General features: G+C 63.9%; 2 protein-coding genes across 5 annotated transcripts in view; one reads left to right on the top strand and one right to left on the bottom strand.

Moving 5' to 3' along the window:
- Nucleotides 1–5,354: 5,354 nt before the first annotated feature.
- Nucleotides 5,355–10,097, top strand: HIC1 (HIC ZBTB transcriptional repressor 1). Of its 2 annotated transcripts, none has more exons than XM_082707088.1 (2): nt 5,355–5,612; nt 7,079–10,097. In XM_082707088.1, exon 2 carries the CDS (start codon nt 7,099–7,101, stop codon nt 9,238–9,240), a length of 2,142 nt encoding a protein of 713 aa, XP_082563214.1. In that variant the 5' UTR covers nt 5,355–5,612; nt 7,079–7,098; the 3' UTR covers nt 9,241–10,097. The 2 variants fall into 2 exon arrangements, with proteins under 2 accessions (XP_082563214.1, XP_082563213.1); XM_082707087.1 differs by lacking the exon at nt 5,355–5,612 and adding an exon at nt 6,464–6,736.
- Nucleotides 10,098–10,245: 148 nt separating this feature from the next.
- SMG6 (SMG6 nonsense mediated mRNA decay factor) overlaps nt 10,246–12,696 on the bottom strand; it is a 247,643-nt gene continuing 245,192 nt past the window's right edge. For all 3 annotated transcript variants that reach the window (XM_082707015.1, XM_082707017.1, XM_082707016.1), the window contains exon 19: nt 10,246–12,055. In XM_082707015.1, coding sequence (XP_082563141.1) covers nt 11,925–12,055 — 131 coding nt within the window. In that variant the 3' untranslated portion in view covers nt 10,246–11,924. The remainder of the gene's footprint in view (nt 12,056–12,696) is intronic.

Genomic DNA, 12,696 nt, shown 5'->3' with positions numbered 1-12,696 from the left:
CTCACACTTCACTGGACCAATAGGACTTCAGCCTCTCTCATATTCATTTTTCCACTTTAGAACTAATTTGAGACACTATCTCAAATTAGAATCCAGCACCGATTGAAGTGAGGCTGCTGATACATTCAGACAATGCTTTACTGACCGGGTTCATTTTACAAGCACACTGGCTTCCTGACGGTTGGGGACCTTTCTTATCACTCTACATGGATCAGAGGATGAAAGAGCGGGGAGAAGAGTGAGGGACGGCGGCATCAGAAAATGGGTTCAAGGATTAGTCACGCTTTCTGCCTGCTCAGCAGAGGGTTTCCCGGAAGAATGCTGTTGTGGCAATTTAGGAAAACTTTGCTCCATCTACTCCCTTCAGTCTGCAGGAGGCCTTCAGGTCCCAGCCGCCTCCCTCCCACCGAGGAGATAGAACACAAATCCCAGAACTACCCCTTCTTTCGCCATTCCCTGGCTGCAACCTCAGCCAAGAGGACAGGACGGTCACTGAGGCGGACGGTCAGACATACAGCCCAGACCGTGCTTCCTTCCCTGCCTTGGTAGACACGCAGCGATCAGACCCGAGAGCAGTCCACCCCCCAGCACCTCACCGCCCTCCGCCCCCATAGATACATCGGATCTTGACTCGCCGCCCCCGTTTCCTCCTGCTCCTGGTCTCCCCCATCCGGGGCTGGCAGTGCGCGGCGGGCGCAGTGCGTGGGCGTGCTGCGGGGCGACCATGGCTGTAGACTGTTACCTCCGGTTCCCACAGTAACAATCGAAAGCCACGGTTGCCCTGGAGACGCGGGGGCGGGGCGCGCGCTACTGACGGCACCGTGGCAGCTCCAGTCAGGCAGACGTCAGGACAGCGGGTTGGGGAGGGGGTAGCGGGGGGAGAGCGCGCGCGATGGGGACCGGGCTCGGGGGCCGTGCGATGTGCGTGTGAGCGGCCGCCCCTCGCAGCCTCTGGTGACCAGGGACCGGACGGGCGGATGGCAGCGCCTGCGCTGGATCAGCACCGCGGACAGCGGCGGCGCGGAGCGCGCGCTCTGGGCTGAGGGACCCTGGGGAACTGAGGGGCCCGGGGCGCGGCAGGTGGCCGGGTCCGCGGTCCTGGGGCGGGGCCAGGCGTCGGTGGCCGTGACTGGAGACTGTTACTGAGGGCGGCCCGGGCAGTAAGCAGTCTAGAGCCAAGGTGCCGGCGCTCTGCCCGGGCGGGCGGGGGTGCCTCCGTTGCCTGCAGCTGGGGGCGCTGCTGCTCTTCCTCCCCCGCGTCTCCCGCCTTTCTCGGCCCCAGAGCTTGCGGACAGGCACGCGGCCCTTGACGTCAAAACCCTGTGACGTCAAATATGTCCCTGCGGAGAGGCACTTCCGGCGGCGGCGGGGGGGGCGCTCAGTGGGGGGGCGGGGCAGCCGGGCCGAGGTCCCGCCCCCTCCTGGTCCTGAGAGGACAGCTCCTCGCGCAGAGGCGGGAAGTCGGGGGCGCAAAGGGACCAGCCCGACGGGATGGGACCGGGAGGGGGTGCCCGACTGGATGCGGGGTGGGGGTCCCGAAAGAGCCAAGGCTAGGTCGGCGGGCAGGTGGGCGTCTGTCCTTCTCCGGTAGCCCCGCTCAGCCGGCAGGGGTAGCGAGGCTGAGTCACTGCGGTGCGGGGAGGGGGAGGAGGGGGCGCGTCTTCTGGGGCGTCAGCATCTTCGCCCCACTTTCTTGGGAGAATGGCGCAGGAGCCCCAGGAAATGTCGCAGGGACCCTGGGGTCCGTCCTCTGTTCGATGCTCCTCCGAAGTGGCTGCGTCTTCATCCGGGCGCGGGCAAGTGCAGCACGGGGTTCTGGATACGCCTCCGGCCCGGCTCCACCAGCTGCGAGGGGATCCTCATCCCACACCCTGTTCCCAATCCCACCCCTTAGGGGCCAGCCAACCTGCCGTCTGCCGGTCTCCTCATTGCCTTTCCGTCCGTGTCCGTGCATCGGTCCATCTGTAGACCGTCGGTCGGTCAGTCCCACTTACCTGTCGGGCCGCGTCGCGCCGGCTCCCGCTCGCCTCCCGCAGCCCGGCTGGCGCCGCTGCTTTTATAGGCGCGCGTAGTACTCGTGCGGCGGCTCATTCATGCGGCCGCGGCTCCTACACACTGACGCGCTGCCGACGTCAGCAGGGAATTTAGGAAACTGGAAGAGGGGCTATTTATAGTGGCGAGGCGGGGGGTTGGGGGGGACTAAGGCGACCGGGAGCTGGGAGGGGGAGGAGGGCGCACGGAAGCAGGAACAGGGAGGGGGAGCCCGGGCTCCTGTACCGGTCTACAAAGGGTTAACTTTCCGGAACTGCGGACTGGGGGCCGGCGGGAGGACAGTGCAGGGAGGGCGGACGGGTCCTACACCTTTAAGCACCCTGGGACACCTGGGGGATGCAATCCCACTTCCCGACAGGCCTTCCGAGGTGCTCAACCGGCAGCCCCCTCTCCCACTCCTCAGTTCCTGGACTCGACGGCTCTGTGACGTCACAAGATGACCTTCGGTGGCGTTACACCACGCGTGGCCACTGCAGTGTCATCACCCTGGGGTGGGAGGTACAGGAGAGGAAGCTAGACCTGAGGAGGGGCCTAAAGCAGCATCTAGAGCTGTGGCGTCGGGGAAATGGGGGAAGAAGAGTGGGGGAGCCCAGGGCTCGCAGAAGCTTTGTAGGAGTCTGGGCCTGGGAGGAATGGCGCGTGGGGGGTGGGGGGGGGATGCGTGTCCCGGAGGTCTAGGAACCAGTCAGGAGCTGGAGACCCCAGAAAAGTTGAGAAGAGTGGCTTGCATTCCCCGGATATGAGCAAGGGGTTCCTCTATGGAGGAGTTGGGCGGGGGGCGGCCAGAGAGGAAAAACAGGGCGGTGGGGAGGAGGACAGGTCGGCAGTGCCAGTGTCAGAGCCTGGCACCAAGCAGACCCCGTTCAGTACCCATTTGTGGGTGATAATGAGTGAGGGAGACCAAGGGCTCAGCGGCTTGACAGAAAAGGATCTCTGGAGGATGGAGTGGCAAGACCACTTCCTGGAGGAGTTAGAGTTCCTTGGAGGTATGAATTGACACGAAGGCCCTAAGCCGTGTGGGACAGAATTCCCCTGAACAAGAGCAGAGAAATGAACAATCCTGGTTCCATCAATTGAGGAGAGTTCTAAATGGAGGAGGGTGAATGTGTTCACAGAGAGAGGAGATGGATTGGGGTGGGGGGCGGTAGAGGCGAGGAGCAGGTGTTGAGGGAGAACAGTGCCAGGCTAGTAGGGTAGATAGAAACTAGGGAGGGAGGGAAAGATCAAAAATTGAAGAAGAGTGAAGTCCACAGGAAGGCAGCAAGGCTGGCTGCAAGTCTGTGAGACCCTTCCATAGGGATGTAAGGACAGCCTGAGGATAGGGATGGGGCAGTGAGTTAATTCAGGGAGTGGGGATCCGGGGAGAGTGTTGGGAAAAAAAAAAAACAAACAAAGATGGTACAGTGGACACTGTACAAAAGTGAACTGGGTTGAGGGGCTCCTTGTGGGGCTAGGATCTGGTCCCATCAAGAGGATAAAAGATTCCAGTAGAAACGCAGGGGGAGAAGTCCTGAACAACTTTTGGAGTCTATCCTCCAGGAGTCTCCCCCCACTCCACCTCTTTTTCTTTTGCCTCCAGCCTTTGTCCCTGTGGTTCTTTTCTCCCTGGCGGCTTTTCTGTGTTGGGGAGGAACTATTCACCCATCAAAACCCAGTTCTAAGAGCACTTCTTCCGAGGAGCCTTTTCACCTTTCTCCAGCACTCCATACACTTTTTTCCGCTTCAGCGCACAACGCATCCATCCCTCGGCCAAGATGTCGTGGTCCGTTTTTCCCTAGAGGCTGGCGGCTCTGAACACACGGTTTTCATTCTTTCATTCTCACTGCAACCCTAGTGAGGTGACCGTGGGTAGACGGAGGAGAGGACTGGGATAAAATGGATCTAGAACATGGAGTAGAAACGGTGAGGACAGGGTCACGACACGGTGGGAGTCAGAAGGACCAGCCTGGACCAAAAGCCACCACAGGGCTCCGAGACCATGAAGATGTCAGCAGAGGAAAGAGAGCCTCTGGGGGGCGCCCGAGACCTCAGTGTCTATCAGGGACTGCGAGTGGCCGCGCTGGCGGCCCCTCAATGAGTGACTCAGCTACTACCTCTGGCGGGGGCGTAGGGGTGGAGGACAGCGCGAGGGCCGGCGAGCGCGGCACCCATCCGCCCAGGAGCCCTGTGCGGTTGCTAAGCTCTCCAAGGCCTTGGAGAGACGCGATCCGCGCTAACCTCATCGGTTACTATGGTAACTCTGCGCCCCAGCCTCTCGCGCGCCACGGCTCAGGAAGGCGCAGCCAATCAGAAGCTGCAGGCGTTCTCCGGGACCCACTCCCACCCTCCGACGTGTGGGCAGGGGTCAGGAGGTGCCGGGAGGAGGTGCAGCGTGGGCCGCCGAGACCCGGCACTCACTACAGGCCCCATGCGGCGGCGGGGCCGCGTAGGGACACTTCCGGAGTAGCCGCACGAGTGCCCAAGCGCCAGTGCGGGGTCCCCTCCCTCCCAGAAGGGGCGTCACCTGCAAGAACCGAGCCTTGCTGTGGGGTGCAGAACCTTGCCGGGGGATCCCTGCGGTCACGTTCCGGGTTATCGGGTTGGAGGCGAGGTCGAGCAAGCAGGTCCCTCAAAATGGCTCACACGGGGAATCTGGAAGCTGGGGTCGCTTCTGCGGGATCCCCAGGAGGCGCTGTCCAGCCATTCCCAGTCGAATATCCTGGGGTCGCTCCAGAGGCCTCTAAGTTCGGGGCAGGCTGATTGGGTAACAGCCCCGCCCAGGCTCACGCAGGGCCCTACGTAACAGCCTCGGGATTATCCCAGAGAGCCAGGACTTGAACTTGGAAAAGGGCAGACGTGTATTTGTGCCGACACGCGCGCCCGCAGGTGTCAGTACCTGGAGAGGGTCTGGGTGTAAACGGGTTTATTCCGTGCATACCTAAACCCAAGTGGCTGAGTGAAGGTGGGCGTGTTGGGGGTGGGGTGGGTATAAACGGACAGTCCCATCCAGGAATGTCTAAGAAGTCGCCCCCCAAGATCTTGTCTACCTTCTTCTCTCTTACGGCTTCCCTAACCTCCCTCCCCCCATCTAGTTGTCCCCAGAGTCCTCTCCTTGCGGGCTCCAAACTGAGGCAATGTGAGAATCTAGAAACATGTACAAGGGAACGTTTAGCTCAAAACCCCAGAGTTTGTGGGCCTCGAAGTTCTGGGGCCCGGGTTCTCACGTGGCCACATCTGGGAGGGTGAACCTGTAAACAGACCCCTCTCCCGGGTCCAGCTCCGCATCTGTGAGCCTTCAACCCAACCCAGGTGCGCGAGAGGGAGGTGGCGGCTGCGCCGCGCAAAGCCCTGCACGGCCGCGAGGTGGCGCCATAACTGCAGCAGCGCGTGCTGGCCCGGGCCGCTCCAGATAAGAGTGTGCGGAAAGCGCGGCGGGGCTGAGACGCGACCAGGACGCGGGGAGGACGGACCAGCAGGACAGACCGACCGGGGGCCCGGCGGGCGGAGGGCAGCGCAGCGCAGCCACGTCCCCCCCTGGATCCGCCGGCAGCCGGGGCCGGGGCTTCCGACATGCCCCCCAGGTAGGTCCGGAGGCTCGGGACCGGGAGGGACAGGGGACCCGGACAGCTCGGTCCTTAACGCGCTGGCCGCCTCGGGCGCATCCTCCGGCGCGGGTGCCCCAATACGGCTGGCGTTCAGGACTCGGGGTGTCGCCCCTAGAGGATTCAGGACCGCCGGGCCGCTGCTCTGCGCCGGGTTCACTGCGGGGTCAGTGGCCCGGGGCCGACTCTGCCTGCACATGGGCAGGGGAGGCGAAGGGAAGGGAAGGGGAGCCGGCGGGCGGGGCTGGCAGGGGCGCTGCCCTGGCACAGCTCGGCGCCTGGCAGCGGGGCGGGTGGGGCGCCGGCTAGGAGCTGCCACTGCCACGGGGAGGGAAGCCGGGTCGGGTTGCGGCCGCAGGTAACGGGCCGCGAGGCCCTGCGGGCCAGGCGGAGAACAGGGTGGGCGGGCGAGCGAGCGGGCAGGGGAGCTCAGGGCTCGGCTCAGGCTTCCAGGGCCGCCTGGCTGCCGAAGATTGGGGGCCGAGAGGAAAAGCTGGGAGTCGAGGGACTCGGGCTGGCGCGCTTCTCCCGGACTGTCTGAAGTTGGGAAACTTTTCCCCAAGTTTGGGGCGGCGGAGTTCCCGTGAAGAAGGGGCCGAAGGGGGAGCTAGGGAGGGAGGCGCCGGGGCCCGCGAATGCAGAGCCGAGGCCGAGGCCGGGGCCGGGATGCGGGTGGGGCGCAGGCCGGGGTCAGGGCCACAGCCGGCTGTGCGCCGTGCCCGCCCGGGGCGCTGCCCCCTCCCTCCCCTGGGAGCTGCGTGGCTCCCCCCTCCCCCCCACCTGCTTCCTGCCTCAGCCTCCTGCCCCGATATAACGCCCTCCCCGCGTCGGGGCCGGCCTTCGTGCTCTGCCCGCCACGGCAGCCTCTGCCTCCGCTCCCCGCGCCGGGCCGCGCCCCGGCCCCAACTGAGGGCCTGACAGCCTCCAGGCAGGGCGGCGCCACGGCGGGCACCGCGTTCCCCTCCACTGGATCACTTCCCCCAGCTGGGGCAACTTCTCCCGAGGCGGGAGGCGCTTTTTAACTCGGCTCCCTTATATCCCAATTGGGCAAACTTCTCGGCCCTGAATGACTTTTCCTGAAGCGGACATTTTCCTCAAATCCGGTAACTGTTTCTGAAGGGGTCACTTCCCCCAAACAGTTTTCTCCTCGGAAGTCCCCAGAACCTAGCCTGTGTGCCCGGTGGCATCCGGGGCTGGGCGTGTAGGCCAGCCGGGCCTTCTCTCCAGATCCACTCTTTCTACGCCGTCTTCTGGTCCAGGCCACCGGTCCAGGCTCCCACACCAGGAGGCCGCCTGTCCTCTGCCAGTGCCCAGGCCGTGGAGCTCGATGCCCCTGCCCGGCTGAGGGGAAGGGGAAGTTGGGGGTGGGGGGGAGCAGCACCCGGCTGGATACAGGCAGCAAGGGCGCGCTGAGGCTCTGACCCCGCGGCTGTGTGTCCCCGCAGGAGAGTGTGCTGGGCAGACGATGCTGGACACGATGGAGGCGCCGGGCCATTCGAGGCAGCTGCTGCTGCAGCTCAACAACCAGCGCACCAAGGGCTTCTTGTGCGACGTGATCATCGTGGTGCAGAACGCCCTCTTCCGCGCGCACAAGAACGTGCTGGCGGCCAGCAGCGCCTACCTCAAGTCGCTGGTGGTGCATGACAACCTGCTCAACCTGGACCATGACATGGTGAGCCCAGCGGTGTTCCGCCTGGTGCTGGACTTCATCTACACCGGCCGCCTTGCTGATGGCGCAGAGGCGGCGGCCGCGGCGGCTGTGGCCCCAGGGGCTGAGCCGAGCCTGGGCGCCGTGCTGGCCGCCGCCAGCTACCTGCAGATCCCCGACCTCGTGGCGCTGTGCAAGAAGCGCCTCAAGCGCCACGGCAAGTACTGCCACCTGCGGGGCGGCGGCGGTGGCGGCGGCGGCTACGCACCCTACGGGAGGCCGGGCAGGGGCCTTCGGGCCGCCACGCCCGTCATCCAGGCCTGCTACTCGTCACCCGCCGGGCCTCCGCCACCGCCCACCGGCGAGCCGTCCGCGGGCCCCGAGGCCGCAGTGAACACGCATTGCGCGGAGCTGTACGCCTCGGGCCCTGGCCCAGCCTCCACCCTCTGCGCCCCGGAGCGCCGCTGCTCCCCGCTCTGCGGCCTGGACCTGTCCAAGAAGAGCCCGCCGGGCTCCACGCCTTCCGAGCGGCCGCCGGCCGAGCGGGAACTGCCCCCGCGCCCAGACAGCCCTCCCAGCGCCGGCCCCGCAGCCTACAAGGAGCCCCCGCTCGCCCTGCCGCCTCTGCCGCCGCTGCCCTTCCAGAAGCTGGAGGAGGCCGGCCCGCCTCCGGACCCGTTCCGCGGCGGCGGCGGCAGCCCGGGACCGGAGCCCCCGGGCCGCCCCGACGGTCCCAGCCTCCTCTACCGCTGGATGAAGCACGAGCCAGGCCTGGGCAGTTACGGCGACGAGTTGGGCCGAGAGCGCGGCTCGCCCAGCGAGCGCTGCGAGGAGCGCGGCGGGGACCCGGCTGCCTCGCCCGGGGTGCCCCCACTAGGCCTGGCGCCGCCTCGCTACCAGGGCAGCCTGGACGGGCCAGGCGCGGGCGGCGACGGTGACGACTACAAGAGCAGTAGCGAAGAGACCGGCAGCAGTGAGGACCCCAGCCCGCCCGGCGGCCACCTGGAGGGCTATCCGTGCCCTCACCTGGCGTATGGCGAGCCCGAGAGCTTCGGTGACAACCTGTACGTGTGCATCCCGTGCGGCAAGGGCTTCCCCAGCTCGGAGCAGCTGAATGCGCACGTGGAAGCTCACGTGGAGGAGGAGGAGGCGCTCTATGGCAGGGCCGAGGCGGCTGAGGTAGCTGCGGGGGCCGCCGGCTTGGGGCCCCCTTTCGGAGGCAGTGGGGACAAGGTCGCTGGGGCTCCGGGCGGCCTGGGCGAGCTGCTGCGGCCGTACCGCTGCGCGTCGTGCGACAAGAGCTACAAGGACCCGGCCACGCTGCGACAGCACGAGAAGACGCACTGGCTGACCCGGCCCTATCCGTGCACCATCTGCGGGAAGAAGTTCACGCAGCGCGGGACCATGACGCGCCACATGCGCAGCCACCTGGGCCTCAAGCCCTTTGCATGCGACGCGTGCGGCATGCGCTTCACGCGCCAGTACCGCCTCACCGAGCACATGCGCATCCACTCGGGCGAGAAGCCCTACGAGTGCCAGGTGTGCGGCGGCAAGTTCGCCCAGCAACGCAACCTCATCAGCCACATGAAGATGCACGCCGTGGGGGGCGCGGCGGGCGCGGCCGGGGCGCTGGCGGGTCTGGGGGGGCTACCCGGCGTCCCTGGCCCCGACGGCAAGGGCAAGCTCGACTTCCCCGAGGGCGTCTTTGCCGTGGCCCGTCTCACGGCGGAACAGCTGAGCCTGAAGCAGCAGGACAAGGCAGCCGCGGCGGAGCTGCTGGCGCAGACCACGCACTTCCTGCACGACCCCAAGGTGGCGCTCGAGAGCCTCTACCCGCTGGCCAAGTTCACCGCGGAGCTGGGCCTCAGCCCGGACAAGGCGGCCGAGGTGCTGAGCCAGGGAGCACACCTGGCCGCCGGACCCGACGGCCGGACCATCGACCGTTTCTCCCCAACCTAGAGCGCCTCTTGCCGGCTCGCCTCGTCGTCGCCGTCGCGTGGCCCCCCTGGCCCGTGATCCCCAGGGGAAGGCGGCGGCAGCAGCGAGCAGGCACACCGCGCCGGGACAACTGTAGTAGCAGCGGCAGCCTCGCCGCCGTGGCGGCGGCCCCACCTGGCCTCACTGCTTTGTGCCTTAGCCCGGGGGTGGGGGTGGGGGTAAAACCCCGGGACGGGGGTGGGATGGGGGAAGGGAGATTTATATTTTTGATATCAGCTTTGACCAAAGGAGACCCCCGGCCCTTCTCCGCCTCTTCCTGTGGTTCATTGGCTCCCTTCCTCCCCCGCTCCGTGCTGCTCTTGGAGGGAGGGGTGTCATTGTTGGGGCGCTCCCACCCCTACCTCCGGCCCTTGCGACCACACCCATTCTCACTGTGAATCTCTCCGCTGGGGTCGGAGCGTCGGGCAGAGTTGGGGAGCGGGGAGGGGACTGAGCCGGCCGGAGGGCTCCCCGCCCCCTGCTCTCCCCGGCCCCGGGACTGATAATGTGAAGTTCCTCATTTTGCACAAGTGGCACTAGCCCCAGGGCCAACCCTTCCCTCCCTCCGGAGTCAGAGGGCTGAGACAGCCCTAGCCTACCGGTCTCCCACTCCCGCGGTGTCCTCCCCATCCCTCCCTCCCCTGGGGGCCCGGACCATATTTATTGCATGCGCCCCGGGTGGCCCCCCACCCCAAGCCCAGGCTGGGCTGGGCGGGAACGCGGTCTCTTTAAGCTCCCTCCTCCCCGTTTGTATATTTCCTACCTTGTACACAGGCTCTTTCAGAGCCGCTTCCATTTTCTATACTCGAACCAAACAGCAATAAAGCAGTAACCAAGGACCCTGGCCCCTGATGCTCTCTTCCACCATGCACAAGGACCTGGGTGGGTAGAGGGGCCAGACACTGCACCCTCATACAGGTGCAGGGAGACGCTTGGACCTTCTTCCCTCCCCAGTCCCAGAGACAGACAGGCAAGAGGTCAGGCATGTTCATAACTAAAAATTTATTAAGGAAACAAAACCAGTGCTGCAAATGGGACAGAGAGGAGATGGGTCTCCCACCCACCCAGTCATTGGCCTTCATTCAGGGGAAAGGATCTCAAAAGAGAGGCTGGGACCCTCTACCCCCAAGAGCCAGTCTTCTGAGGCCCTTGGGGGACTCACAACCCCAAAACACTGGTGGCTCTTCTGCACAGTACCCCCTCCTCCTGGTATAATCTTGGGCCTCAGGGAGGGTACAGCTGTGCTCCCATCCTCTGGGAAGGCTGCACAGTCCAAACAGGGAGCTCTGGGGGATTCCCCCTCTGGTCCCACCAAAATTGACTCCTGGCTCCTTCTCAAAGTCCTATCTTTCTCCAAGTTCCTTTCATCCCTGTCCTGGGGTTGGGAGAACCCATTCCCAGTAGGAAGCCCCTCGAGTGAGGCTTTGCACACAGGTGCCAGCTAGAGAGGCAACAAAAACCTTAAAGGCTATAATGCCCCTGTGTCAAGTTCTTCTAGGGCAAAGCTAGAAAGGGTGTATGCGCTGGGCTAGGCAAATGCTCCTCTCAGGCACTGGCCCACCCTACCCTCAAGGCTGGGCTGGAGGAGCCTGGAAGTTTCTCAGAGCACAGGGGCCTGAGAAAGGAGGTCAGGGAAGGAAAGCTTTGTTAGGTTCCTGGCACAGAGAAGGCAGAGGTACTGGAAGAGGAAGAAGATTCAGACTGGGAACCCCAATGGCAAGGACCTGAGATGAAGAATTTGAGGGGATCAGGGAGGTAAGAGGAATCAACTAGAAAGGCAAGGAGGCCAAGGGGATGTTTCAGGAGGAGACAGGGAGGAGAGACGACTGGGGAACTGAGAAGAATCTGAGGAAATTTCATGAAATGGGAACTAGAGCAAAAGGAAGGCCAATGAGTGAGAGGAGCAGGCAAAGGCCTCCCAGGAAGCATGAGCCCAAGACCAGATGTCCCTTCCCTCTAGACCCATGACTATCCAAGGGGGAACAAGGGACAAAGCATTAATGGACCCAGAATGAGGAGGACAGGAAGAAGAACAGCAGGATGGATGTGTGTTTGGGGGTAGGGGGTAGAAAAGGTGGGGCCTAGGGCTGCTTTATGGGACATGGTATCCAGAATCCAACTTTGGGTCCATCCGGGAATCCAGGTCTCAGAGACACATACCCTGGACATTCTCTTCATGGCATGACCAAAAGCCTCTTGGGACACATTTGGTACAGGGGTTCTGAAGATTAAGGGGGCCTATCGTTTCACCTGCACCTGATGGAAAAACAACCCCCTGCCCTATCTCCAGCTGAGAAAGCGGCGGAGTCCCTGGGCTGAGAAGGCCTTCTGCAAGCCCTCGAACTAGACAGGGGGAGGGAGAAAGGCTGAGACCGTGGGCAGCCTCTCCGGCTCACCCACCTGCTCTCACTGATGTCACTGCAGCCAGCCACCTCCCTGCTAAATCTTGGCAGCCCAGGAGGGTCCCAGCAGCTTCCGCCTGACCCTCAGGAGGGGCTCTGTGAGGAGCAGCTCCCCCACAGCACGGCCACGGCGTGGGTTGAAGAGGATGGTTTATTGTCTGGGTGGATTGGTGGCTCAGGCACGTGGGCATCTTCGGTGCTACGCTGGGCGCCTGGTGGCCTCTCAGGAATGGTTCCATGGCGGGGGGCCCCAGTGCGGCCCCCTCAGCCCACCTGGGCCCACGCGAGGAAGGCCGGGATGTCCCGCACGGGCACGTTCCTTGTCAGTGCCTTCACGCGCAGGTTGCGGTCATCTGTCAACAACACCACCTCCCGCAGCAGCCGGATTGGCTCCTCTGTAGGCATGAAAGAACAGAAGGACTTCACTGAGGGCGGCCTTCACTTCACAGGCGGCCTCTCCTCTCACAGGGGGGCGCAGCCTGGGAGTGGTCAGGGTCAGCCCTTCTATAAGTCTTTCTCTCATGCAACCAGCCAGGGTATCCCTCCCCTACCTGGCTGAAATGGGATAATGCTGGGCCCAGGGCTGGCTGTCTGCTTCAGACCCCCGCCTCCAGCCTGGGACCGTGCTGCCTCGTGTCCAGAGGTCTGCCCAAGCCACTGGCCACCCCAGACCCGTCCCCCGGGAACCGAGAGGAGCAGAGGAAGCCCCTTTCCTTCTGCTCCTTTGGACAATATGGCTGGGCCTGGGCTCATAATTACTCTTCTCTTCTTGTACATCCTCTCCCTCCAAGGCTGGGAGGTCAATGCTTTAGATATTAAGAGGCAGAAAGCTCAAGGTGGAACCCAAAGTGAATCCAGGCTCCCAGATGTGAGAAGAGGGGTTAGTTCAAGGGAGCTCTGAGGAGAGGAGGGCAAGGGTCCGTAGCAGAACTGTGCCAAGATGGCCCTGAAGGAGAGCCAGCTGATCTCCCTTATTTACATGAAAGTAATCAATGTAGATGGTGAGAACCTCTAACAGTACAGAAGAGGACAAAGG

Source organism: Mustela nivalis (assembly GCF_964662115.1).
Source record: "Mustela nivalis genome assembly, chromosome: 17".
NCBI classification, from domain to species: Eukaryota; Metazoa; Chordata; class Mammalia; order Carnivora; family Mustelidae; genus Mustela; species Mustela nivalis.
The sequence above is the reverse complement of the archived record's forward strand: the minus strand, read 5'-3'. Positions and strand labels throughout refer to the sequence as shown.

What these genes read in the sequence shown, in the direction of transcription:
- HIC1 (XM_082707087.1), top strand. Translation starts at nt 6,700, where the DNA reads ATGACTTTTCCTGAAGCGGACATTTTCCTCAAATCCG. An exon ending in GGACATTTTCCTCAAATCCG is followed by an intron (nt 6,737 to 7,078) that starts GTAACTGTTTCT and finishes GTGTCCCCGCAG; the next exon opens with GAGAGTGTGCTGGGCAGACG.